Source organism: Columba livia, chromosome 1 (assembly GCF_036013475.1).
Source record: "Columba livia isolate bColLiv1 breed racing homer chromosome 1, bColLiv1.pat.W.v2, whole genome shotgun sequence".
Classification (NCBI taxonomy): domain Eukaryota; kingdom Metazoa; phylum Chordata; class Aves; order Columbiformes; family Columbidae; genus Columba; species Columba livia.
Window position 1 is genome coordinate 128,763,363 of NC_088602.1, and position 25,245 is coordinate 128,788,607.

General features: G+C 42.7%; 1 protein-coding gene across 9 annotated transcripts in view; it reads right to left on the bottom strand.

Moving 5' to 3' along the window:
• CLCN1 (chloride voltage-gated channel 1) overlaps positions 1-25,245 on the bottom strand; it is a 78,901-nt gene that overhangs the window by 27,700 nt on the left and 25,956 nt on the right. For 2 of the 9 annotated variants that reach the window (XR_010465813.1, XM_065028354.1), the window contains exons 2-8: positions 13,033-13,180; positions 11,326-11,457; positions 9,213-9,341; positions 8,976-9,109; positions 8,509-8,586; positions 3,716-3,794; positions 921-1,046 (exon numbers count right to left, since the gene is read on the bottom strand). Coding sequence is in view for 8 of the 9 variants with exons in the window: in XM_065028354.1 (XP_064884426.1) it covers positions 921-1,046; positions 3,716-3,794; positions 8,509-8,586; positions 8,976-9,109; positions 9,213-9,341; positions 11,326-11,457; positions 13,033-13,180 (826 nt within the window). In the remaining variant the exon portion in view is untranslated. Of the gene's footprint in view, positions 1-920; positions 1,047-3,715; positions 3,795-7,674; positions 7,754-8,508; positions 8,587-8,975; positions 9,110-9,212; positions 9,342-11,325; positions 11,458-13,032; positions 13,181-19,242; positions 20,544-20,809; positions 25,051-25,245 lie in introns of those variants that run through there. The other 7 variants (XM_021292630.2, XM_065028389.1, XM_065028380.1 and 4 more) reach the window with 7 other exon arrangements.

Here is a 25,245-nt window from a genome sequence, read left to right on the forward strand (position 1 = left end):
AAAGAACAGAAAGATGTGTTTTTTTGTGACAGATCTGGTAATTGAATACCCCTCAATATGAGGTAGTGTTTCACAAACAAAGATGTAGTCACGTATTACATTCAAGCAGAAAGTGTAGTCACTTTCTGTATTCAAGAGAATATTCAGGCCAAGCACAAAAAAAATCCATCCCCGTGAAATCAAGAGAGACACAAGCTATAGCAGTTTTAAGTAAGGGAACTATCCACATGGAGCTCAGATCAATAAAATAGATATAACTGTAAGAATAAAATATAAAGACCTTAGAAGCATGAAGTTTACAAAGAAATGGCAGTCTTCTGCATCGGCTGGAACTCCATTCCCACAGTATCTGAAATGCTCTCCTGAACAAGCTCATCCTGTGCTATTTCTGCCTGAACAAATGTTGCACTCATGCTTTTTGGTTACTTGGGACAGTTATTTTTTCAGGACCTTCAGTCAGACCCTACTAAACCTGTAGCCTCCTATTCATTTTATCATCTCAGTTTTCTAGACTGTTTGGTTTTCATGCTTCTAGTCAAGAGATTACCAAAGCAGACCATCGCATTTCCAGCAGATCACAGCAGCATACACTGCAGTATGTATTACATCCTCTGTGATTGGATGCAGCCTTGATACTATGCTGAGTAGAGGCAAAAATCCTATCTCAGAGGCACCCTTACTTGCCTTGACTTGTATTCAGTCATTTTTCAGTCATATCCCCATGACACCTAGGAGTAGGCTGAGTTATACAATTGATGACGTAAGATACTTCCCTTTCTCTTTCCTTCTGTACTGCTGGAAGTCACATCATGGCAGAAGTTTCAAACATCATACAAAGTTGTGGTTTTGTGGAAGATGGAAAATAATAAACTAATAGAGCAACTTTTGTACAAAGAGAGTAGGAATGGCTCTTAGCTTACCTGCATCCTTGTTCCAAACAGCAAGAACCCTGAAAATAAAGGCACTAAAGGTAGCTGCAAAGAAACCTCTCCAATAATTGCGCACAGCAAAGTAAGTGGAAGTGACCTCAATGCTGAAAAGGACCCCTAGAAAGAGTCGGAGAAGGAGCAAAGTGAAAATCAGAGTAATATTAGAAGCATGAGAGAAGCTTCTAAATAGTGTTCTAAAGCAGCGATCTCCACACTTCTTTGATCACACACCTTTACCAATAAAAGATTTTGGAGTACATACGCCCCAATATATGCATATTTATTTTTTTAAATATGCATGCACTACTGTACTAATATATTATGTACAATATAAAACATACACAAAAATTAAAAATTTTAAAAGGATGAAATAAATATGAAATAAACATTATAAATAAATATTAATTGAACAACATGTTTTTTTGTTCTCACTAAAATATTCATATCCTTTATTTTTGAAAATCTTGGCTTAACACTTTGTGATACAGTGATTCAAAGTTCTGGTCCTATGGTGAATTTATTTTGATACTTAGTCTCAATGGCTGTTGTAGCCGAAAAATATATCTCACAAAGATACACAGATCCAAATGCAATAAATGCACCGTTGGCTGTGCTGACTAAATCATGATACTATTTTGTCAATCACATCCACCACTTACACAAAGATTTTTGTTGAAATTTGCATAGTAAATTTCCATTTTCCCTGATGTCAATCAGTTGTTCTTGCAAACTAATCACAACGTTTTGAATTTTTATATCTTTAACAAATGAGTTCATAACCCACTGAAACTCTTAATCTGGAAGATTTTAAAACAGATTTGAAATTTCTGTTTCTGAGCTTTCTAAGTATACACATATGAGAGTTTCTGTAAGTGACACACATTGTATTTGGCAACAAATTCACAAAGTCTCCACAAGTTTCTTTTGAAAAGCATTTCCTTTCTCACCCACTGTTAGAACATTTCTTCCACTTTTTTTCTACAGTAACTGCTAGGTAGTAACTGCTACTGACAGACGCTCATCATCACAGAAAAAATCAGCAAATTCAGAACACTTGTCTTTTTGTAAAAGAAAAATGCATAACTGGTCTTTAAATTCAACAACTCTTTCAAAAGCCAATTGCCATGAGATAACCAGTTAATAACTGTATGGCACAAAGGATTTTTATGGTCACTTCCCATGTAATTATGAAGTATTGTAAAGATTCTACCATTTCAAAGTCTTGTTTTTATGAAATTAATCAAATTGATGAGGTCCTGTAGCACTTCATGTGTTTCTGGCTCCCATTCTTTGCTGCAATATCTTGCCTACAAACAACACAGTGAATGCATTTCAGGTGTAGTGCTACCTATGTAACCTTACCAAGCAATCCTTTTCTTACTCAAAGCAGCTGCTCCAGCCATCATTACATTTGCACAGCTTTTCCATAAAACATTTTTATTAAAGAAGTAATTTACTGTTGAGAATACAGCTTCTCTGGTAGATCTTTCCTTTTGTGGCTCACAGAAGGTAGTTCTTCTTGCATTTTACTATCAAAACAGAATCTAGCAAATACGATAAACTGTGACATGTTAGAAACAGTAGTACTTTCATCCAGCTGCATAGCCAGCCTCTCACACTGCATAATTTGTACTGATACTTGTTCCCTGAAACTTCAACAATGCTTTCTATGCATCTTCCAACAGTATTTGCTGATGAAGGAATGCATGTTAGTTTGCTGGATATTGCTCTCTGCGTACGTGTTTTCCCAGCAGTATGTGGCTTCTTGTTTTCTACTATGAAGTGAGAAACCTCAAAGGAGGCTCCTAAACATTTATCATTAAGTTCAGTAAAATTTTGGATTGAATATAACATAGTTTGGAACATCACTGAAAAAATTTTAGAGGTTTGTCTTCATGTTCTGGATTTTTAAACATCTTGCTAATTCTCATGGCTTCATACCATCATTATCTAATTTCTCAAAGCACAATATATACTTACAGTGAGGTTCATCATTAACAATAGCGGATGTAAATCCATATTTAAAATAGCCTCTGATAATTTTTTTTTTGGCCAACTTCTTGTCAGACCTATTAGCTGGTCATTGTTTGTACCTCATATTGCGGCCGATTAAGAGTCTGTAGTAGGAGAAGTGTCAGCTCTGCCATTTTCATGTCTTTCATCTGCGCTTGCATTTATTAGTATTATCTCCAATCTGCAGTCTCTTTTCAGGAATCTTTTTAATCCACTTGTCCTTTTTGTGAGGCTTAGTTTAGTTAATACAATCCATAAATCCACATAAGACGGCACACATGGATTGCAATACATTGTGATATGCTGAAAGTGAGCAAATGAGTCAACCCTCTGCATTGTGAACAACTGTATAACCAGGACACCTCATGTGACAAGTGGCCAGCCAACATAAGGACTAGTAAGGGCATCACTGCCAATATGTATACTGAATATTAGTAAAGCTTTTTTGTTTTAATTTTAAAAAAATCCAATATTTCATTCCTGCAGCCCAATAGATCATCTTGCACACTCCCTGGGGTATGCACACCCCGGTTTGGAGACCACCATTCTAGAAAGTCTTCCCCTCTTGCCTCTAGAAGACTGACAACATGTGGAAAAAAAGATTGTGTCAGAGATGCTGGGGAGGCTGGTAACAATAAAGGTAAGCTTATTTGTTCAAAGTAGATGACAGATGACAGATCAAAAATACAGCACAGGAAAGGAGAATTGGAGAAGAGGACTAGGCAGGAGAGGATTTAGGTACCTGAGAAAAAGGAAACAGAACAGCCACTTGCCTCCAAGTGGTGTCCCAAAGCAGCAGCCGACCCCCACAGCGCAACCCACAGTCAGGACATCCGTATAATAATATGGCTGCTACTGGTGAAAGAGACAGAGACAGACAAACAGAGGAAAGAAGGAAAGAAGGCAGAGAGTGAGTAACAGAATTGGCAGGCAGAGCCACATGCTGTCACCCAGTTTTATCACTAGTCTCAGAGTTATAGCTATATTTATCTTACTTCTCTCTTCTGGATGGTTTCAAAATATTCAGAAGCCAAGACCTGGCACAAGACAGGCATATTCCTGGAATCACATCTCCAAGGCATGTGGAGAAGGCAGCATTTAATATTTCATTGAAACATGCACATTTCTGTCACTGTAGAAGAAATGTCTGGTTGAAAATCCTCCAGAGGCTGGAGAGCACATAAGCCTGGTTTACTTCATCTCATCTACTTTGGCAGGGAATTTCAGGATGCACATGTGCCAGTGAGCGCCTCAAAAAAACCACCTGTGAGCCTGTGTGCACAAGGCACATGCATGTCCAGATCCAAGTGCGGACAGGTGCTGAAGGTCCTGTCACTCCAGGTAGGTGAGTGGATAACAGATCACCTAGTAAAGCATTGTGCTGTCCTGGTGAAAACAATTATTATAATAAAGGGAAATTGAAGGTAGAGTGTCTCCCGAGACAGTTTTGGAAGACATAGAGCTGTTGAAAGGGAGAAAATGCTCTTCCACTCTTTCTCGAAGATTTGGTCTTGAAGTGCCTGAGAATGGTGAAAGGTGAGATTGATTTGATTTGATTTGATTATTTTACTTTATTTTATTTATCTAAATCCTAGGTAGTGTATAATACACCAGTGTTAAAAGCCAGTGTATTTGGTCCTTTCTATTATATTAACACATGTTCCCTAAGTATCCTGTTAGATCTTCCATGAGAGTTTTGAGAAAGGGTGGTCCTGCATTATGGTGGGAATCTGAGCAGCCAGGCTGAATTCTAAAGCCAGAATGTCATGAATTCCTGTTTACCTGAGCAGGTGTTTGATAGAGCTTCCATCAAAAGGTGTCTTTATGCTGTCTCTGCACAACCCAACAGACCCAGAACAATGTGTCCTTACCCACAGCGTTGTCCTAGGTAACTTCTGGGCCCTATCAGTACCTCTATAGCCTTAAGACATAATCATGTCCAGAACAGGGATGGGGCTCAGTTCAAAGCATCTAGAATAGTGGGAGGGTTGTGTTATAGCCCATGAGCATGGTGACTGACAGCTTGAAACTGAGTACATGCTGCATGGCCTGCAGTATGGCAAGAGGCAATTAGAGTTGTTTGAAGGTGCAAAGCCTAATGGGATGATGTTGAAGAGCAGTATGAGATAGAGAGACCTATAGCAACCCCTGAGAAAAGCCTGTGTCATATGGTATCTCCCAGGATTCGCCACTGAGTCAGAGTGCTGATGCTGTGTAGCAGCATAGGAGTAGCCAGATAGATCAAAACAAACAGAAAAACCAACAGTACCAGAGTGCACTAAGAAAAAGTAGGCTGAGCACCTTTTGCTTGCCAAGGGCTAAACTGGCTTCTCAAATCCATTTTGAGGGTTTCTTATTAATACACAGGGTGGTGTTCACCAGCAACAACACCAAGAAGTTATACACCATGGCCAATATGATGTGAAGTCACAAACTATATCCTGGTCTGAGGTCAGCTGAAGATTACGTGACTCCCAGGTGATGGACAGCACATTCAGCAATTTGGTGTGAATCCATAACTCAAGTAGGGCTACAAAAGCTATTATAACTTTCAGTTTGTTCCCATGCTACAGTGTTATCACAGAATCACAGCAAGTTTTAGTCTGGAAGGTACCTCTGAATGCTTCTTTTTGAACTCTGTGCTCAGAGCTGGGCTAACTTCAAGGCTAGATCAGGGTGCTCAGGATCAGGGTGCTAGCTGAGCCCTGAGCACCTCCAAGGGTGGAAATTCCTCAGTGTCTTTTGACACCTGTGCCTACCACAAACCACCTTTGGGGCAAAGGGAGAACTTTTTTCTATTTTTTCTATTTCCCTTGTTGCAAGTTGTGCCTGTTGTCTCTTGTCCTTTCACTGTTCTCTGATAAGAGTTCATCTGTTTTGCCTCTCTAACATCTCCTTTACCTACAGAAGACAGCAATTAGACCAGTCCCCCTTTAGCGTTCTCTTTAACTTTGCCTAGTAAACTATGTATAGTGTGTCCTGCAGTCTCTAAGACTATATTAATTCCAGGTACAGAGAAAGAAACAAGAACTGTGGACTGTGTTATGGGAGGTTTTTTGGTGGTTTCGTGGGGTTTTTTTGTCTGTTTGGTCAGGTTTTGTTTGTTTGTTGTTTGGTTGGTTTTGTTTGTTTGTTTTTGTTTTAACCATTATGAGAAATACCATTCTCCTGCATGTTACCAGTTTCACCTGACTGTGGTCCAGTCCTTCATTCTGAAGCTGTTTTCTCTCAAGGTTTCTGGCAGACTTGCAAGTTTTGCCTTGAAACTTTAGGCTTCAGCTCAGGCTGCCTCCAACTTCTTATATTGCCCACATATACATAGCTCTCAGCCTCCCTCTTGCTAAGCCTGATTTTCTTCCTGGCACATTTTTTCTCAAGTTATCAACTGAAGAACTTCTAATTTGTAGGTGATAAACTATGTTCCTTCCTTCTGTTTAACAGCAAACCAGAGTAAAGATCATAATTGTTGATGCAAGACCGTGTTGCATTTGTCAGCTAACTCATCCATTTGAAGACTAACTGGAAATAAGTGCATGAAAGAAATAAAGCAAACTTAGAAAAAACATCTAATTCCAAAAACTCCTTATCCTTCTAGGCACAACAACCACAGAGAGAGGTTCAGGGCAGTGCATGAGCAGAAAGTGAAAAGAAGGCACAACAAAGAATGGAGAACATTTTAAGGCAAATTACTTATGAATATATTGCCACTGTTTTAAGAAGAAGTTACTGTGTGCCCTTCGTATATGTGCTGCTTAAGGAAATTCTATGAATCAGACTAGTACAAATGCAGGGGGGGTGGCGATAAACTTCCATATTTCTCCTCACACTGGGATCACAGAAAAGTCAGAAGAGACTACCACAAGCGTCTCCAACTCCCTGCTCAGACTTGTGCTAATTCCAAGGCTAGATCAGGTTCTTGTCCAGGTGAGTCCTGAACGTCTCCAAGGGTAGAGATTCCCTGGTCCCTCTGGACCTCTGTACCAGTCCTGAACCACCCTTGGGAAAGCTGAACGTATTTTCCTTATACAAAGTGAGAATTGCTGTTGTTGCAAGTTGTGCCCATTGCCTCTTGCACTGGTGTTACTCTGAAGAGAGCCCAGATCAATCTTCACTAAAATCCCCCTTTAGGTTGATGACATCAGTTAGACCATCCCCCTTTAGTCTTTTCTCCTTTAGGCTGGGTAAACTCAGCTGCCTCAGCTTCTCCTCATATGCCATTACTCTAACCTGCCAACTACCTTGCTGGACCTTCTAATCTCTCTTGTATGGGGAGCCCAAAACTTGACAAACTGATATTTCCATTCTCCACTCCACTGATGAAGTATGTATATAGTAGTTTCCTGTCCACATTATTACTTCCTGTCATATTTGCCATCATCTCCTGCCCTTAGATGTTGCTACTCCTTACATGAAGTTTTTTTTTTTCTTTAACTTCTGTTCTCTACTTGATCCTTATTGATTTTCTGGACAGTCCTTGGTGTTCTCCAGGTTGAACAATGTCTGTGGCGAGCAGTGCCTGAACATGCTGCATCATAAGAAATCAACACATCAATAGGTGTAATTTTTCCTATAACATTTCCTTTCTCTGCCACTAGCTACATGTGCAAAGAAAGAAATCATGTTGCTAAGAGGGGAGAGGTACCTGTGGAGAACCTTTTCTGTGAGCAGAAAATCTCACAGCAAGAGGCCAAATGAGTTCTACATTAAATGTCATGTATAGGAAGACACTTGCCTCCAAGAGGAGCCCCGAAGCAACATCCAACTCCAACTGCGCAAGCTGCCACCAGGAGGTCGAACTGCCTATGCACATTCTGGAACAGAGTGCAGCCAGAGAAGGGCATGCTGGGGTTAGAGGGAGCAAAGCCAGGGGGTTAGGATCCAGAACAATGAAAGAAAGCAACAGCCAGCCGCAGAGTCAACCATTGCTATTACAAATAGCAGGCTTTACACACTTTAATGCAGTCTTTAGTACTGTCATCTGGTCTTCAGCAGTGACATCTGGTCCTTATGCACTGACAGGATCTACTCAAGTAGAACAGTACCTCCCATTGCTGTATTACAGAGCCAGTTTCTACTAAGAGCCTGTATGTAAAGCAGTTTCTACATTTAGCTACATATGCAGTTAATAGATTTCTTTATACAACTAGTCAATACAGTGATCAGCCTGCAGAGGCTGTTCTGCGACAGCAAAAGCCTAGAGACAGTGTCAATGTCTATAATTAGCAATGCTGTATGAATTTGGCCTAAAGACAAATAGATTTCCATCTGCAGCTACTTTTTTATACAATGATCACAGTGCACAAATATCAGCATAATGAGATTGAAAACTTGTCAAATGCATAAGCCTAACCAGCCTCTATGTAATTGGTAGGGTCCTGCACAGTTTTTTGTCTATATATTTGGCTTCCCACTACTGTTTTCTTTGGCTTGTATTTTACTGCTCTATAGCAGTACAGTGAACTTCAATCCGTATGTTTCCTCTGTGTTTTGTGGCCTACCAATACTATCTTACGTGTCTTAGGAGTTCAACCTGTGGAAGAGTTGCGTGCAGAGACATGTTCCTTACCTCATACACACCACAGAAGATCGACATGAACTTGCTGAGTACCGCAGCACAGATACTGGCAATATGCACAAAAGGACCCTGCAAGAGAAGAGGAGGAAATCAGTGAGGGTTACCCTCTGGTTACTGACAACAATTTAGCCATTGAAGATCTCATAATTTCTCTATGGCCATCTTAGCCAGTTCTCCAATTTTCCTTTTTTCCTTTTTTTTTTTTTTTTTTTTTTTTTTTTCCCCTTGTCAAAGACTACTTGACTTGAGTTATTTGATATTTTCTATATCAAGCTTTTCAAGGTGGAAGGAAAATGGCCAATGGAAGACAAGTGTTGCTGGAAAAAGCAGAGCTTTGAGAAGAGGAATAGTGGCAAAAGAAACAAAACACTTATAGACCCTTATTCTACAGACAACTCCTCCCATCTCCCACCTCACAGACCCTGGCCATTACTGCACATGAAAACAGCAATATTTACCTCTTTCCCCACAGGCATGCCGCTTCCAAGCCCAGCTGTGAGGCCGACAACTTTGGCCACAAAAGCTTTGAGAGTGAGATATTCCTTGAGGACCACTCCCCTCATAATGGTCTTGAGCTCTGGGATCCCAGACCCTGAAAACAACAGCAGAGCAGAGGGTGAACAAAACCTGCAGGCAAATGAAAGAAGAAAAAAGAGACAGACAGAAACAGATCTTGCCATGCCTTCTGCCCTCACCAACAGCCTGTGGAGACACGAGGTGGCAGAAAATGGCCGCAAACAGAATAAGAACAAGTGGGTATGTGACCCATGCCAGATACTGCAGAGGAACATTTGGGTGCAGCTCTCTGTACATCCACTTGTAGGCTGTAGACAGACAAAGAAAGAGTTGTCAGTAACCACAGCTGCTCCAAACAGGTTGGTAGACATCAAACACTCACACACTTGCTAAACCTGCCCATACTAAATCTCCCTGAGAAATGCTATCCTATAGTCCCCGCTTTCTAGGACAAGCCTTGTTACACTTTGAGTACGAGTTCCCAAATAAAATAGGCATTCTGTGAGAATGGATAGGAGTGGCTCTCTGTTCTTAGACACTACTAATACCTGTGCCCAAATGTGGCATATGAAGAGATGTGTTACATGCAGTTGTGAGGATGAATCACTGTACAGGATCTTTTCATTGGCAGCCTTTTCATTGTGGCCAGAGTAGGCCACAAAAATTATCAGAAGATGGAACACCTTTCCTATGAGGACAGGCTGAGAGAGTTGGGGTTGCTCAGCCTGCAGAAGAGAAGGCTCCAGGGAGATCTTTTTGCAGTCTTTCAGTACTTAAAGGTGCAGTCTTTCAGTACTTAAAGGGGGCCTACAAGAAAAGTGGGGATGGACTTTTTAGTAGGGCCTGTTGTGATAGGACAAAAGCTAATGGTTTTAAACTAAAGGAGGGGAGATTCAGGCTACACATAAGGAAGAAATTTTTTACGATGAGGGTGGTGAAACACCGGCACGGGTTGCCCAGAGAGATGGTAGATGCCCCATCCCTGGAGACATTTCAGGCCAGGCTGGATGGGGCTCTGAGCAACCTGAAGATGTCCCTGCTCATTGCAGGTGGGTTGGACTAGATGACCTTTGAAGGTCCCTTACAACCCAAACTACTCTATGATTCTATGACAAAAAAAGTGGTCCACCAATAGCCCATCTTCTCCATTTCGGTCACATGAAAAATTGTTCCTTTGTAAAACCTTGCTTAAAAACTCTGATTATGATTTGCCTTCTAGAGCAGCAGCATCCAGGAAGATATGCCAACTGTTAAGACATCAGTGGTACCATTGCTCAGCCAGGTACAACAGCACAGGAGCTGCTGAGAATCCAAACTGAACTGCAGCTCCTGTGCAGTTCATCTTCTTTGCCTGAGCTGGCTCCCAACACAGCATGAGGCTTACCTGCAGGGAAGATATAGGACAGGGGCTTTCTGAGACTGGCAGGCTGGATCAGATGCCTGGTAGATGGGGAAGCTCTAGAGGGAGGAACACTGAGCTGAAAGGGTATTGGGAGGAACTCAGGAATTGCAGTGTCTGGTGGACATCAGCAGCCAAAAGCACTAAGAGGAAAGGATTGGTGTGTGTGTACAGACCAAGACTGGGACACTGAGGGCCAGGACAAAGGAACTGTGCAGTTAACGGGATGTGGGCCATGTTGTGTGTGTGAGTGTGCACTGAGATGAGTGGCAAGGGGACTGAAAGATCTTGTAATTATTACAGCTGACAAAGAGGAGAGGGACCACAGGAAAAATGCAGGGAAGAGATTTAAGACACTAATTAGGAGAGCTTTGTGAAAAGAGCCAAAGGAGAGAGTACTATGTGGCCAGCCAGCAGGAAACTACAGGGCATTGAATAAATAAAAATTGGAAAGAACAATAATGAGGTAAAAAGCAGAAATAGTGTCAGAAAGGCATCTTAGAGCCCCTTTCCCTGCCCATTTCCATGTGTTTAATATTCCTGTGGGGGATGGGAAACAGTATAACAGGAAGGACCACAGTACCACTTCCCTGTGCCCTACCTATTCAAGGGAGCAGGAGGGAAAATAACAAATTAACAGTTTCTCTTTGACTCATCATACACATATACTTCATTTCTGCCCACTGCTTCCAAACTTGTCCCTGCCACCCTTTTAAAGAATCCCTCCCTAGTTAACCTTTTCTCTACCATGTTGCAAGTGCCTCAAACTTTGTAGGCAGTGAGGGGTGAGGAAGAGATATTGATCCTTAAGGAGGAGGAACATTGGTCACCAGGCTTTGTAAAACATTCATATAATTTATGGTGTGCTTTTGCAATAGCTGAATGAGACCCACCCTGCAGGCTCTTCGCACTGGCATAATCCATTCCCCAGCTCACCAACGCCATGACCAGGCCCAACAGAATCAAGAAAATCCAGTCCTCTCCAAGCTTCTTGGTAACATATTTCTGGATGTGTCTAGCACAGTCTGTGGAGGGAAGAGTGAACCAGAAAAACTGAGAGAACATAGATGAAGCCTTTGCCTGCCTCTCCTCTCCTATGCTGAGAACTGACTACCATAAGAATTTATTTGGAAGCATCATCACAGTATCACAGTATCACAGTATGTTTGGGATTGGAAGGGACCTCAAAAGATCATCTAGTCCAATCCCCCTGCTGGAGCAGGAATGCCTAGGTGAGGTCGCACAGGAACATGTCCAGGCGGGTTTTGAATGTCTCCAGAGAAGGAGACTCCACAACCTCCCTGGGCAGCCTGTTCCAGTGCTCTGTCACCCTTACTGAGAAGAAGTTTTTTCTCAAATTTAAGTGGAACCTCTTGTGTTCCAGCTTGATCCCATTACCCCTTGTCCTATCATTGTTTGCCACTGAGAAGAGCCTGGCTCCATCCTCATGACACTCACCCTTTATATATTTATAAACATTAATAAGGTCACCCCTCAGTCTCCTCTTCTCCAAACCAAAGAGACCCAGATCCCTCAGCCTTTCTTCAAAAGGGAGGTGCTCCACTCCCTTCATCATCTTCGTTGCCCTACGCTGGACCCTCTCCAGCAGTTCCCTGTCCTTCCTGAACTGAGGGGCCCAGAACTGGACACAATATTCCAGATGTGGTCTCACCAGGGCGGAGTAGAGGGGAAGGAGGACCTCTCTCCATCTACTAACCACCCCCCTTCTAATACACCCCAGGATGCCATTTGCCTTCTTGGCCACAAGGGCACAGTGCTGGCTCATGGTCATCCTGTTGTCCACCAGGACCCCCAGGTCCCTTTCCCCTACACTGCTCTCTAATACGTAATTTCCCAACCTATACTGGAACCTGGGGTTGTTCCTGCCCAGATGCAGGACTCTACACTTTCCCTTGTTAAATATCATTAGGTTATTCCCTGCCCAACTCTCCAGCCTGTCCAGGTCCCGCTGGATGGCAGCACAGCCTTCTGGCGTGTCAGCCACACCTCCCAGCTTAGTGTCATCAGCAAACTTGCTGATAGTACACTCTATTCCCTCGTCTAAATCGTTAATGAATATATTGAATAATATTGGCCCCAGTACTGACCCCTGAGGCACTCCACTAGATACTGGCCTCCAACTAGACTCCGCACCATTGACTACCACTCTCTGGCTTCTCTCCTTAAGCCAGTTTGCAACCCACCTCACTACTCTATTGTCCAGACCACACCTCCTTGTCCAGACCACACCTCCTCAAGGTCTTCATGTTGAAGGACTGGAACTCAAACACATCTTGTGCACTAGCAGCAAAAATCTGACCCAAGAAAGTCCTTTTCCTCCTGTTACAGAGATCTGTTATAGAAAAAAATATTAACTTGGGACTGGTCTTTTTTTACCAAACAGATCTTGGATGAAAACTCACATGAAGAAGCTTTTTCAACCTGCTGTGATTCCTTTTCTTTCTTCCTTTCCTCCCTTCCTTCCTTCCTTCTTTCCTTCCTATCACAATTCTTTTGTCTTTTCCTTGTTTAAATTCCGTCTCTCTAGCTGGCCTATCCAATATCTGGTCCCAGGATAACGAAAGATAAATTGTCCCTACCTTGACATTTGGAATAGTGCTCCTCTTTGATCTCTACTTGACTCTCACGTTTCAGGGATCTTTCATTATTCTGGTGGGCCTGCTTCTCATTCAGTAGTTTTGCTGCTTCTTTCTGTGCTGTTATCTGTTCTGTGTATTGGCCATAAAGCTAGAGGAACAGAAAGAAAGAGAGATCAAAAGGAAAAGGTAAGGTAAATGCTACTTCCCAAATAACATTAAAGATGAAAGAACCAAGAGGGCCAACCATGTCCTGGGGTGCATCAAGCACAGCGTTGCCAGCTGGGCAAGGGAGGTGACTGTCCCGTTCTGCTCTGCACTGGTGCGGCCTCACCTGGAGCACTGTGTACATTTCTGGGTGTCACAGTATAAAAAAGATACTAAGCTACAAGAGAGTGTCCAGAGGAGGGCTACAAAGTTGGTGAAGGGTTTGGAGATGAAGCCATATGAGGAGCAGCTAAAATCACTTGCTTTGTTCAGCCTAGAGAAGATAAGACTAAGAGGAGACCTCATTGCAGTCACAAGTGGAGGAGGAAGGGCAGGCACTGAACTCTTCTCTTTAGTGACCAATGACAAAACCCAAGTGAATGGCAGGAATATGTGCCAGGGGAGGTTTAGGTTGGACATTAGGAAAAGGCTCTTCACCCAGAGGGTGGTGGAGCACTGGAACAGGCTCCTGAGCCGGGCAGTCACGGCCCCAAGCCTGACAGTGTTCAAGAAGAGACTGGACAACACCCTCAGACACATGGTGTGAACTGTGGAGTTGTCCTATGCAGGGATAACAGTTGGACTTGATGATCCTCGTGGGTCCCTTCCAACTGAGGACATTCTATGATTCTATGAAAAGGCAGTTCTACTATCAGTCCAAGGTGCAGACCCAAACATACCCAGCAGGAAGACAAAGACACAGAAACTCTCAGACAAATGCAGCTCATATTTTTTTTCCTTTTTCCTTTCTGGTTTCCTCTTGCCCATTTTTCCATAATCTTTTAATCTCTTTTTTGAGGATACAAGGCAGTATCACAGAATATTAATTTCTTTTTAACATCATGAGAATCATAGAATCATTTTGTTTGGAAGAGAACCTCAAGACCATCAAGTCCAACCATAACCTAAATCTAGCATTAAACCATGTCCCTAAGAACCTCATTTATGCATCTTTTAAACACCTCCAGGGATGGTGACTCTACCACTTCCCTGGGCAGCCTATTGTAATGTTTGACAACCTTTTCCGTGAAGAATTTTTTCCTAATATCCAACGTAAACCTCCCCTGGCACAATTTGAGGCCATTTCCTTGCATCCTATCACCTCCTACTTGGGAGAAGAAACCAACACCCTCCATGCTACAACCTCTTTTCAGATAGTTGTAGAGATTGATAAGGTGTCCCCTGAGTCTCCTTTCTCAAGTCTAAACAGCCCCAGTTCCCTCAGCTGCTCCTCATCAGACTTGTGCTCCAGACCTCTCACCAGCTTTGTTGTCCTTCTCTGAACTCACTCCAGCACCTCAATGTTTTTCTTGTAGTGAGGAGCCCAAAACTGAACACAGTATTCAAGGTGTGGCCTCATCAGCACTGAGTACAGGGGGAAAAAGCTGGCTGTAGTCTGAAAAGACTGAGCAGGCTTTCTGGAGGTACAAAAGAAGGTCAAAATAGTTCACACGAGGCTGCCACCCTCAGGGCTGTTTCACAGATTTCAGCAGTAGTGTAAAACATCTCTGAAGGTTTCAAGAGGTATTACACTGTCAAACAGGATGCAGGAATGTCCTGCATCTGTTCCTCCTGCTGACAAGGAATGCTTAACAGGGTACACAGTTACTGATGGTGCCTGTGGAGGAAAAGAACCAGCACCAGCTCAGAGATATCACAGGGTACTGCACAGCTCCTCCCATTATCTACCTGAGTCATCAGGGTAAGTCCTCACATATGTCCAGTTCCTCTGAATTTTCTGCCTACCTAATCTAGTCTTTGTGTTCAGACACTAATCTTGAAATGCAATTGGTTACATACAATTCACACCTAGCTACATGTGCTTACTAATGGCATTTCATACATGAATTTGTAGTAAACTTGGCAGTTGTGCTGTCTTGTCAACAAAAAGACCTCATGGGAGCTTGAAAGATCCTGACTGTGCCCCCGCATTGGTTTATCAGATTCCCTGAAGAGCAGCTATCCTACCTCACTCTTTCAGAGTACAGGTGGGGACTGTGTGCATTTGAGAAGCAGAATATATCCTCTCCTCCTCACATGTCCCTCAGTGAAACAGCTTTGACTATGCTTGATGTCAGGTTACCAGGTGATGTATGGCCTGTGATCTTGGCACTTCCCACCTATGAGAGGTGGCCCTCTCCTTCCTCCTCAGCACTACATCTGCTTCTCTAAGATGTTCTGAGTGGCAGGAGAAGAATGAGCAATGCTTTTATCAGCAAAATCAAACACTTCAGGTGGAGAATGACAGGATATATGAGAGATATAAAGCACTAATGTGCTTAGGAGACATTTCTATTTGACAGCTTTGTGTCTTCTTCTTTCAAATTGACACAGGAGATGTTGTTCCTCTTTCTTTGAAATCAAATAGATTCAGAGTCTCACTAAAAGATTAAAATTGGAAGGCACCTCTGAAGGTTTCTAGTCCAAGCTTCTGCTCACAGCATGTGATCTCCAAAGATAGATCAGACCTCTCAAGACATTGTCCAGACAACTTCTAAACATCTCCAAGGGTGGAGATTCCCCAGCTTCTTTGAGCACCTATTTCCACGTAATAAATATCACTGAAGGTCCTAGGTAGCTTATTTATTTGCATATATTCCTCAAGAGACACTTGGACTGTATGTGAGAGCTCCCTTCAAAAACCCTAGTTTGTTTTTTTTTTTTTTCACAGAACACACATCTAGGCTTTTAAAAATGGCTTACCTGCTGTCTCTTAAACAAATTGATCCTGCCTGAAAGTATTCTTCCATTCATCACTATATTGGAAGCTGACAAAATTAATGTAATTATGAACCACATGATTATCAACACTCTAGGCAAATTAAGCAGTGCAGACATTTTGCAGCGAGGAATGGCTGTGCTCTGACCCCCATAATAGAGAGAGGAGAGTGAAACATCAGGCTGAAGAACTTCATATACAAGGTAAGCTGTCACATACAGAATCCAGTCCTAAATAGCAGACCACTTTTTTTTTTTTTTCTCTGCTTCAAGCCAGAAATGCCAAGTACTGGCAGATTTTAGACAAATGCATCTTTACATCACCTCAGCTAATATTTCATTGCCTTTTCATCACCAGAGATGGATTTATATCAAATACAGCTTAATCCAAACTATGAACTCAAACCTGTGCCAAGTATGATGTTCAAATTAGAGTCTTCCATCTGTCCAGGTAGAAGAGCAAGACAGTATAATAGTATGACTGCTAAAAGACCTCATACAGTATCCTAGTTCACTTCTTCTATCTGTCTGGAAAATTATGTACTCAGGAAGTGATAGAAAGGGAAATATTCTCTGGACAGAAAAATGGAAGTTCAGTCCCAGAGAACAAGTTAGTCTCAACTCATTAAAAAATGCTTCATACACATGCTTTGCTTCTCCAGGACTCTGACACTATTTAAAATGGTAGGAGACTGTGGGACAGTGAAAAAATCCAGAAATCTGAGGATGACCTTAAAGCTAAATTAGTTTAGGCAAGAAATATCCACTCCATTAGAAGACGAGTAAAACTAAAAATATAACACAGCAGGGTTTAGACTGTTCCTCCCTCTCTATCGCAAGGAACACAGGGTTTCTGAGCACCAGAAAAACTGGAAGCGGAGAAAATTTTAAAAGATATCAAATACCACCTAAAGAGTTGAGCCAGAAAAGGTACTATCATACCTAACTTGGCTAAATAATGAGAGAGAACATGATAATGGTGCAAAACCAGCTGAAGCTATAAATACCACTAAAGGGGTGGGGAGGTGAGGAACCCCCAAAAAATATTCAGAGAGAAAGCACAACAAGGGTAAAGTTCATTTTCAGGGAGGAAGCATTTACTAATGTTTAACTGTAAACCAGCAGGGTTTATCTTTCCAAAAAAGATGGGGAAGTCTCATGGCTTGAGCTGCACAGAATCTCAGGGACAAAATATGTACAGCACCATGATTTCAAGACTCTTCTGGGAGCTATTTTGAGAGCCCAGCACCTGCATAAAACTGCCCTCCTCTCACAGTCCAAAGCCTAAGCTATTTCCCATGACATTCAGGCTGAACAATATGTTCTTCACAGCATATTCCAGTCCTGAAATCCCTTTCCCCAGTACTGCCAGTCCATACTGTTTTTAATCTGGTGCTTGTGGCCATTAAGGCAACCATGGGCTGTACTGCTCATCCCTCTCATTCCTGCCTTGTAAATGTCCTAATTCCTAAAATTATCTTCCTTAAGTTTCGTGGGTTTTTTTGTTGTTGTTTTTGTTGTTGTTTTGTTGTTGTTGTTGTTGTTGTATATGGAACACAAAAGAGTGGTCCTATTTGGTCTCAAAGGTGAAACCTCCCAAAACTCATTTCACAAGTAAATTTAAATGTCAGTAAAAAGTCTAGGCTCAACTGCTCAGGCACAGAGCCAATGAGGCACATGTGAGGGGCAGGTGGCAGCAACGAAATAGTAGTTCTTCCTGAAGAACAGAAAGCAAAGGGGAGATCTAACAGTGGGCCCACTATCTGAAGGAAGCAGGGGTTGGAGAGAAAAATCAGAGTGAGACTGCTTGGAGGGACAGAGTGAAGAACAAAAGGAAAAAGGTGTAACTTGCAAGAAAGGAAAGTCCATACAAAAGGAAAACATGATGGTAGTTCAACACAGGAACAGGTGCCCAGAGGGCCTGTGGAAACTTCAGTCTGGCAAGTGTTGAGAATGTGCCTGGATGAGGCACTGGACAACCTGATCTAGCTTTGGAATCAGCCCTGCTTTGGGCAGGGACTTGGGCTAGAGACCTCCAGAGGTATCTACCACTGATGTATTTTTGTGGGTCTGTTATTCTATATTACTTCATTGCCTAATTACTTATTACACACCCCTCCCACTAAACCCATCTGTGTATTGCTGAGTGAACTATATGCCATGAACACCTATTCTGTAGTCATGAACGACACAGCTTCTAAATACTTCACCAGCTGGAGCTGCTTCCTCATGCAGCAAGAAAACAATACAAAATCCTACAGAGTATCAGACTGTATATTTTTAACAATGTATATTACATCATCTACCATATATCTACGATCTGTTTTCTTAATTGTCCAAAATTATGTATATATTACTATTTTTATCCTACTACTATCACTATCTTATTATCTATTAACTGCTATGTGGTTTTTGACCATCAATTATTTGAAGGTCCCAGGCTGAAGACCAACATTTCACTGTTCTGGGGCCCAATCAGATCACAAAACCAGTCTGAAATAGCTTCCAACCTACATGTGAAACAGAAGGCAACAGCTAGCAAAAGAAAAGGGCTCAACAAAATAAAAATTCTTTCTGCCAACTGTTTTTTTTTCACATGACAGTGGGGAAAGGAATCTGAATGGTTACTCTGTATGGAAATGGGCAGCAGGTTGTTTTTCATGCTAATAATGTAAGTGTGTATGCTTGTACAATATGTACATTAGCATAAATATTTATGCTTTATCTGCATGTGCATGAATGGCTAGCAAAATATACATATGCATAGCAAGCCTAGTTTTGCCAGAATATGTCTGCATACAAAGTTTCACACGTAAATGTACATGCACATGTGGATGTGATTATGTAAAAGTATTTCTGGAGCATATTTTTCAGTAAATCTATAGATATGGTTTTCAGATTGTAAATTGTGTTCACAAATGCATGCTTGTGTGGGGACATTATTGCCTGAAGAAATACACAAGAATGTATTTGGTGGCCTGTTTGTGTGCGAGGTTGTCTATCTACGTGCACTGGCCAGCATGCTTCTGGAGCAGAGGACAAAGACACTCCAGTGCCAGGTAGCAAGAGCATGGAAGTGAGTCGTATTGCCACACTGTATCACTTAGGCCTGCTTGTGAGAATGATTTCGGACACGGGGACTAGCAAATCGGGCGGATACCTGTGAACTGGGATGTTTATGTGCATGGATGTGGTTTACTGGAGAAACAGTTTGCATCCCCCCGTTCCTCCCTGCCCCCCCAGCTCACTAAAAGTTCATGTAGCACAAGGTGCATTTCCTTAACTCACCCCAGCTCTCCCACTCTCAGCGTTGTTCCACTCGCGCCCCACGGGTCAGGCACGTGCCATCCAGCGGAGCCGGGACACCCACTCAGGGACAGCCGGGGACTCGGGCGCGACTCACAGGGGCGGGACGTCTCCTTCCCGCCTCTACTTCAGCCGCCGCCCGCCCCGGGTCCGCCGCCCGCCCGGGGCCGGGCTGCAGGGCTGGTGCTCGGCACCAGGCGGCGACTCGAAGGTTGGATCGCGGCGGAGCTCAGTTTCAGGGGGGGTGCACGTAGCTCTTCATCCCGTCGCACCTCGTGCCACCCCCTCCGCTGGCGTGACTGCTGCAGCCCAAGCATTGCGTTGCGTCAGTGTACATAAAGCATGAACTGCTCCTGCCAAACTTCTGTCCAGACACTGTACCGTTTGGGCTGCTGCTTCCAAATAAGCCAGGTTTTGGAAGAGTTTAGTGTAGGAGACATTTGCAGACTCTCAGACATTTTAGACAGTTTCAGAAGAGAAATTCCTGAATATGACCATAGAACTGATTCTCTAATATTTTGCAATATGGCACATATTATAATCCTCATTGGGATGCTTATCTACTGGAAGAGATTTTCTTTGTCGCAAATGTGGCTTTTTTCCTATCACTAAATCACAAAAGTCTTCAGGAGATGACTAATACATCCCCTCCCTCATCCCACAATAATTCATTTACATATTCATGTAAGGAGGCTTTTATTCACATAAGGAGAAACAGTCTGTATGAATTTCACATTCACATGCTCTCTCCCTTGTCATTTGACTGGATCTTTCATTGCTCTAAAGCCCACTTACATCAGCTTAGTCTGAGCAGAGTGGTAGGAAATAAGACACCAGAAATCCTGCTATAAAACCTACTCTCTACAGGAGGCTGTCCCAGAAAAGGAGGCAGAGGAGATACAGAGGATAATAGAACAAGAAGCCATAACCAGAGTCCATTTATGCCCCAGATATTTTTCTGAATCACTGCTTGTATGAAAGAGAGAAAGAGTCAGGTCAACTTTAAGGGTTAGGAAATCCCTTACTTTAAAGCTTCCCTAAGAGTTACCAAAAATATCAATACACATGTATGAGTCTATGACTATGAAGTCCTTTTTTGGTCAGAGAAAAGTCAGAACAGAGCTCTGCATCTGTACAGCTGTGCAGATAGATACCCTTTTATATACATCACTGTTCTCTTTGGTTTTATTCACTCTTCTGCTCTACTTAATATTACTATGCACCTGAAGGCAGTTGCAGTTTCTCTTTGCTGTTACAAATACATTACCAGTCTGCTTGATTTTCTCCATCCCAGCTTGCTCTAACTCTCTTTGTGTCCATGGCAGGTAAAAATGATGCCTGACTTGAAATGCTGATACCACTTCTGGATGTAAGTACAAATCTGAAAGTCAATGCCTGATGTGGGAGTCAGCAAATGAAGGGGAGAGTTGGTAGGATTTGGAATGGACCGGGATATGTACTCTACCAGCACCATTCTGGGAGCCCCAAGAGTTTGTGTGATCCAAGGGAGACCTATGCTGCCACAAACGTCCCAGTTGTCCAGTGCTACCAGTGGGTGTCTGAGGGAGATCTCCAGGTAGTGTAGGTCATCCTCTGTCCCCCGGGCCTTGCGTCCTGCCTCCGAAGGTATCCTGTAACAGGTGCGTTTCTCAAAGCAGACATAGTCATATTGTGGTGTCTCCCTCCGCCGTCCCCTGCAAGCTGACTCCAATCTGGGTTCCTCTGTCATGGTCTCTGAGGTCTCTATGCCTCTACTCTTCCTCATACTCAGTTGTAAAGGAGCTGCTGCTCTGTGCCTCTACCTAGATCCACCTCATGTTTTGCCTGAGAGCATGGCCTCTGCACTTTCTTGTGCTCCCTCCTTCCTTTCTTTCTCTCCTCAGACTACTCTGACTTGTCTCCTTTTCCTCTTCCTTCTCCTTCTTGTCCTTGTGCTTCTCTCACTTTCTCTCCTTCCTGCCCAAAGGCAGTGATTGCAAGGTTTAACTATATTTATAGCAACTTTGCCACATGATTCCCCAGTGCCATCTCTGATCTCAGCAAAAGGCACTAACTGACGGGATTGAATATCAGGTGTGGGCAAGAGGGGAACTCCTGAAGGAGAGGGAAGGGGGAGGGGGTAGGAGGAAAGGCAGCAGTTAGACAGACAGAGCTAGAGGTACAGAGACAGAAAGCAGACAGGAAGAAGCTTAAATGATTATCCAGGATTGTTGTTTTTTTTTTTTTTTCCACACCTCCCCATCCTGAGCAAGCCATATTTGTAATAAGAGCAGAATTCAGTGGGCTTGCTTGTTCTCTTTCCAGACACCAGGTGTCCAAAAGACTGACTGACAATCATAAAGATGCCAGGAATGATGATGATGTACAGCAAGATGGGTGCAGACTCAGTTTCTCAAGACAATTTTTCTAAGTCCGTGGTCCACGAGAGAAGCAGCAAGCCCTAATGGAGAAGGCAGGCATCCCTGTACCTTCTGAGCATGATCTCAGCCTTTCCATGTACCCATATGGGGAACACTTTATACTTTTGATGAATGTTACCAAACTGCTCTGTGGGTATTCAATTATGGGTATATGCAGAAATTTATTCTTCTTTATGCTCACTTTTCCACAGGCTAGAGTATTCAACAGCTTCTCCTCTCTACTCAGTCACTTATTTCTCAGCCATGCAAAAAAGCAGTGAGCTCAGCCAACATCAGTGAGCTACCAGCCAGTGGCAGTAATCAGAAGTATGTTCCAGCAACATGGTCTAGAGACACCTCCCAGTACTGTCAGTGTGCTGCCTGTAACCATTTATCTGTTGATGGCTATTAATGAAGAGCAGTGAGTTCTAGAAGACTCCACATGCCTCAAACACAGTCACAGCTGCTCGTTCTTCCTCCTCTTATACACAATCACCTCCCCAGAGTAATGGTTTCCAGGCTTCTCATGCTGCAGAACAAGAGATTTGTAGGCAGGATGGAGGAGAGAGGGAGGCTTTGGGTCCAGAACAGTAGCCTCATTACTTCATTTTGCAGACCCCTGCAAAACATTTCTCTTGGAAGCTCATTTTGTCTTTTCTCAGTCTGCATGGTCCTCGACAGTGAGTTAAGAGAAAGTCTCCAAAGGGAAGACACACTTAATTTCCTCCATAAACCACCTTCCAATCTCCTCCAGAATTTCTGCTAATAATATCTGTATGGATATCCATTTGCATTAATATCCATATGGATATTGTTAGTCTGTACAAACTACATCTGGTGGCATGCCAGGCAAGCTCTGAATATTTACAACAGCAATATTAGTGCTGCCTCAGAACATTTGGGCTCATCATTTAAGGGCAAGTGTAGGGTCCTGCACCTGGGGAGGAATAACACTAGGCACCAGTACAGGTTAGGGGTGGACCTGCTGGAAAGCAGCACTGCAGAGAAGGGCTTGGGAGTTCTGGTGGACAACAGGTTGTGCTCTTGTGGCCAAGAAGGTCAATGATATCCTGGGGTGCATTAAGAAAATTGTGACCAGCAGGTCCAGGTTATTCTCCCCCTCTCCTCTGCCCTGGTGAGGCTGCATCTGGAGTACTGCATCCAGTTCTGGGCTCCCCAGTTTAAGAAGGACAAGGAATTATGGAGTCCAGCAGCAGGCTACAAAGATGATTAGGATCCTGGAGCATCTTTCTTATGAGGAGAGAGCTGGGTCTATTTGGCCCAGAGAAGAGAAGGCTGAGGGGGGATCTCATCAACGTTTATAAATATCTCAAGGGTGGGTGTCAAGAGGATGGGACCAGACTCCTTTCAGTGGTGCCCAATGATAGGATGAGGGGCAATGGGCACAGACTGAAGCACAGGAGGTTCCATCTGAATACAAGGAGAAACTTCTTTCCATTGAGGCTGACATAGCACTGGAACAGGCTGTGTGGAGTCTTCTTCTCTGGAGACATTCAAGACCCACCTGGACACATTCCTGTGCAATCTACTCTAGATGAACCTAATTTAGCAGGTGGGTTGGACTAGATAATCTCCAGAGGTCCCTTCCAACCCTAACAATTCTGTAATCTGTTTCACTCTCACCATCACTCACTTTACTGTCAATAAGAAATGTTTCCTGGAGGAAGACTGTGGTACCTCAGTAGGACAAAATTTGTAATGAACCACCTTAAAGAAGAGTTTCTGCATGATCGTGTCTAGGAAATCAGAGGAGAACATTTGGATACCCTTATAGATTTCTATAATAAAGGCATTAACTGCTCCCAGCCTACTGAGATATTTTTGGAAGACCAATGTCACTGTGGTTTGCATAAAAAATAATGTGTACCACATACTATATAGTTTATAAAATATTTTTAAAACCTGTATAGAATATAAATGTACATCATATATAGAAAACCTAAAGACCAACCACACTAAGTCCCAGCAAACATCAAAGCAGTAATACAGCACCAGATCTTCAGTTACTATTATATTTACTGGAGGAGAACACTCGCAGCCACTGGAAAAAGCTAATGGGAACCTTTACTCAAACGTGCACTCTTCTAGCTCTTGTTTTTCAAGACGCACAAGAAAAGTACATCAGAAATTGCTTTACTGAAAAAAGAACCCCCTACTGCCAGTTAACCAAACTCTACTGTCTGTCTTGTATGTTGCTGTTCTGGAATTTCCTTGGAAAATAATTATATAATTAAAGGCTAAAATAAGATGATTCTACCCTGAAATGCTTTTTCTAAGCACTGTCACTCTCAGCCTCCAGACCGGCCCTGGACTTACCTCATCAAAAAAACCCCAAGGCCGACATTCACCAAATGGCTCTAGATGCTACTCAAACAAGAAACCTTTACCCCTGCATGCTCACTTGTACTTTACAATGTGATACACTTCATCCAGTGTGCCAAATGGTTGACTGGTGAGTATACACAGGAAATTGAATGATCATTATGCACACAGTGGTACATGTGTATGTTCCAAAGGCATAGCTTTAAGGATATCTGCAGCTAAGGACCTAGCATTTATCTAGTTCCCGATGGGAGACCACTTCTCATCAAACAATCTCTCTACCTCTGATCTCTGTACCCAGATATTGTCTACCTCTGATCTCTGTACCCAGATATTGTCTACCAAGGAAAAGACAGAGAACTGAAATTCACCATTACAGTACATGAGAAAATAAATATATGTCATCTGTAGAGATACTAAATTTATGTCACATTATTTCCTGTTTGCTGAACACTAACCTTATCATGCTCCACAGCTTATGAATCAACACTCTCCCTCTTTCCCTTGGGAGGAAAGCAATTAGTCAACTCTCTGGGCACTGTTAACATCCTGTCTATTCCACAAAGTACCAACAATCTCTTGTCACAGTCTCACTGACAATAGTCTTGCTAAATTCAAAGCAACTCAACTTGTACTTGCTTTGAGATCTACTGCTTCAATTTCAGTCTCAAAGAAGAACTTGTGAACACAACCACTTGTCCACTTTTGCCAGCTGAAACAGCTGACCTAATGAAAAGTATTGTTCCAGGTCTACACATTGTCTTGTCCATATTTTCAGAGCAGTAGAGCCCTAAAAGTACAGTATACTGAACACAAGTTGGAAAGATCTGCCTTTCTGCATTGCTGTTGCCCAGCAACTGCTGTCAAAGCTCCCTTATAACTTTTCCTGTAATTTTCTCCCACAGTTCTGCTTCATATATTTTCTTTATTGCTCATCTGTCCTGCTTTCTGCAACCAAGGCCTAGGTCTGCGCTTGTTCCAGGACACAGCAATGCAGTACTGCTGTTGCTTGACAAGTTATCAACAGACTCAGGAGACTAGCACCGAAGTGGAGGAAGATGTAAAAAAAGAAGATGACATAATAACCATCTTGCACTAGTCACAAACAGAGATGACCCGTATGAATGGCTTAACTCCTCAGGTGCACCTAAGCCTCTTGAAAGGACTCACAAAAGTTTCTAGACTGCCCCACAGCACACAAGAGGAAAGGTATACAACCTGCTCATACACCAGTTTTTTCTTT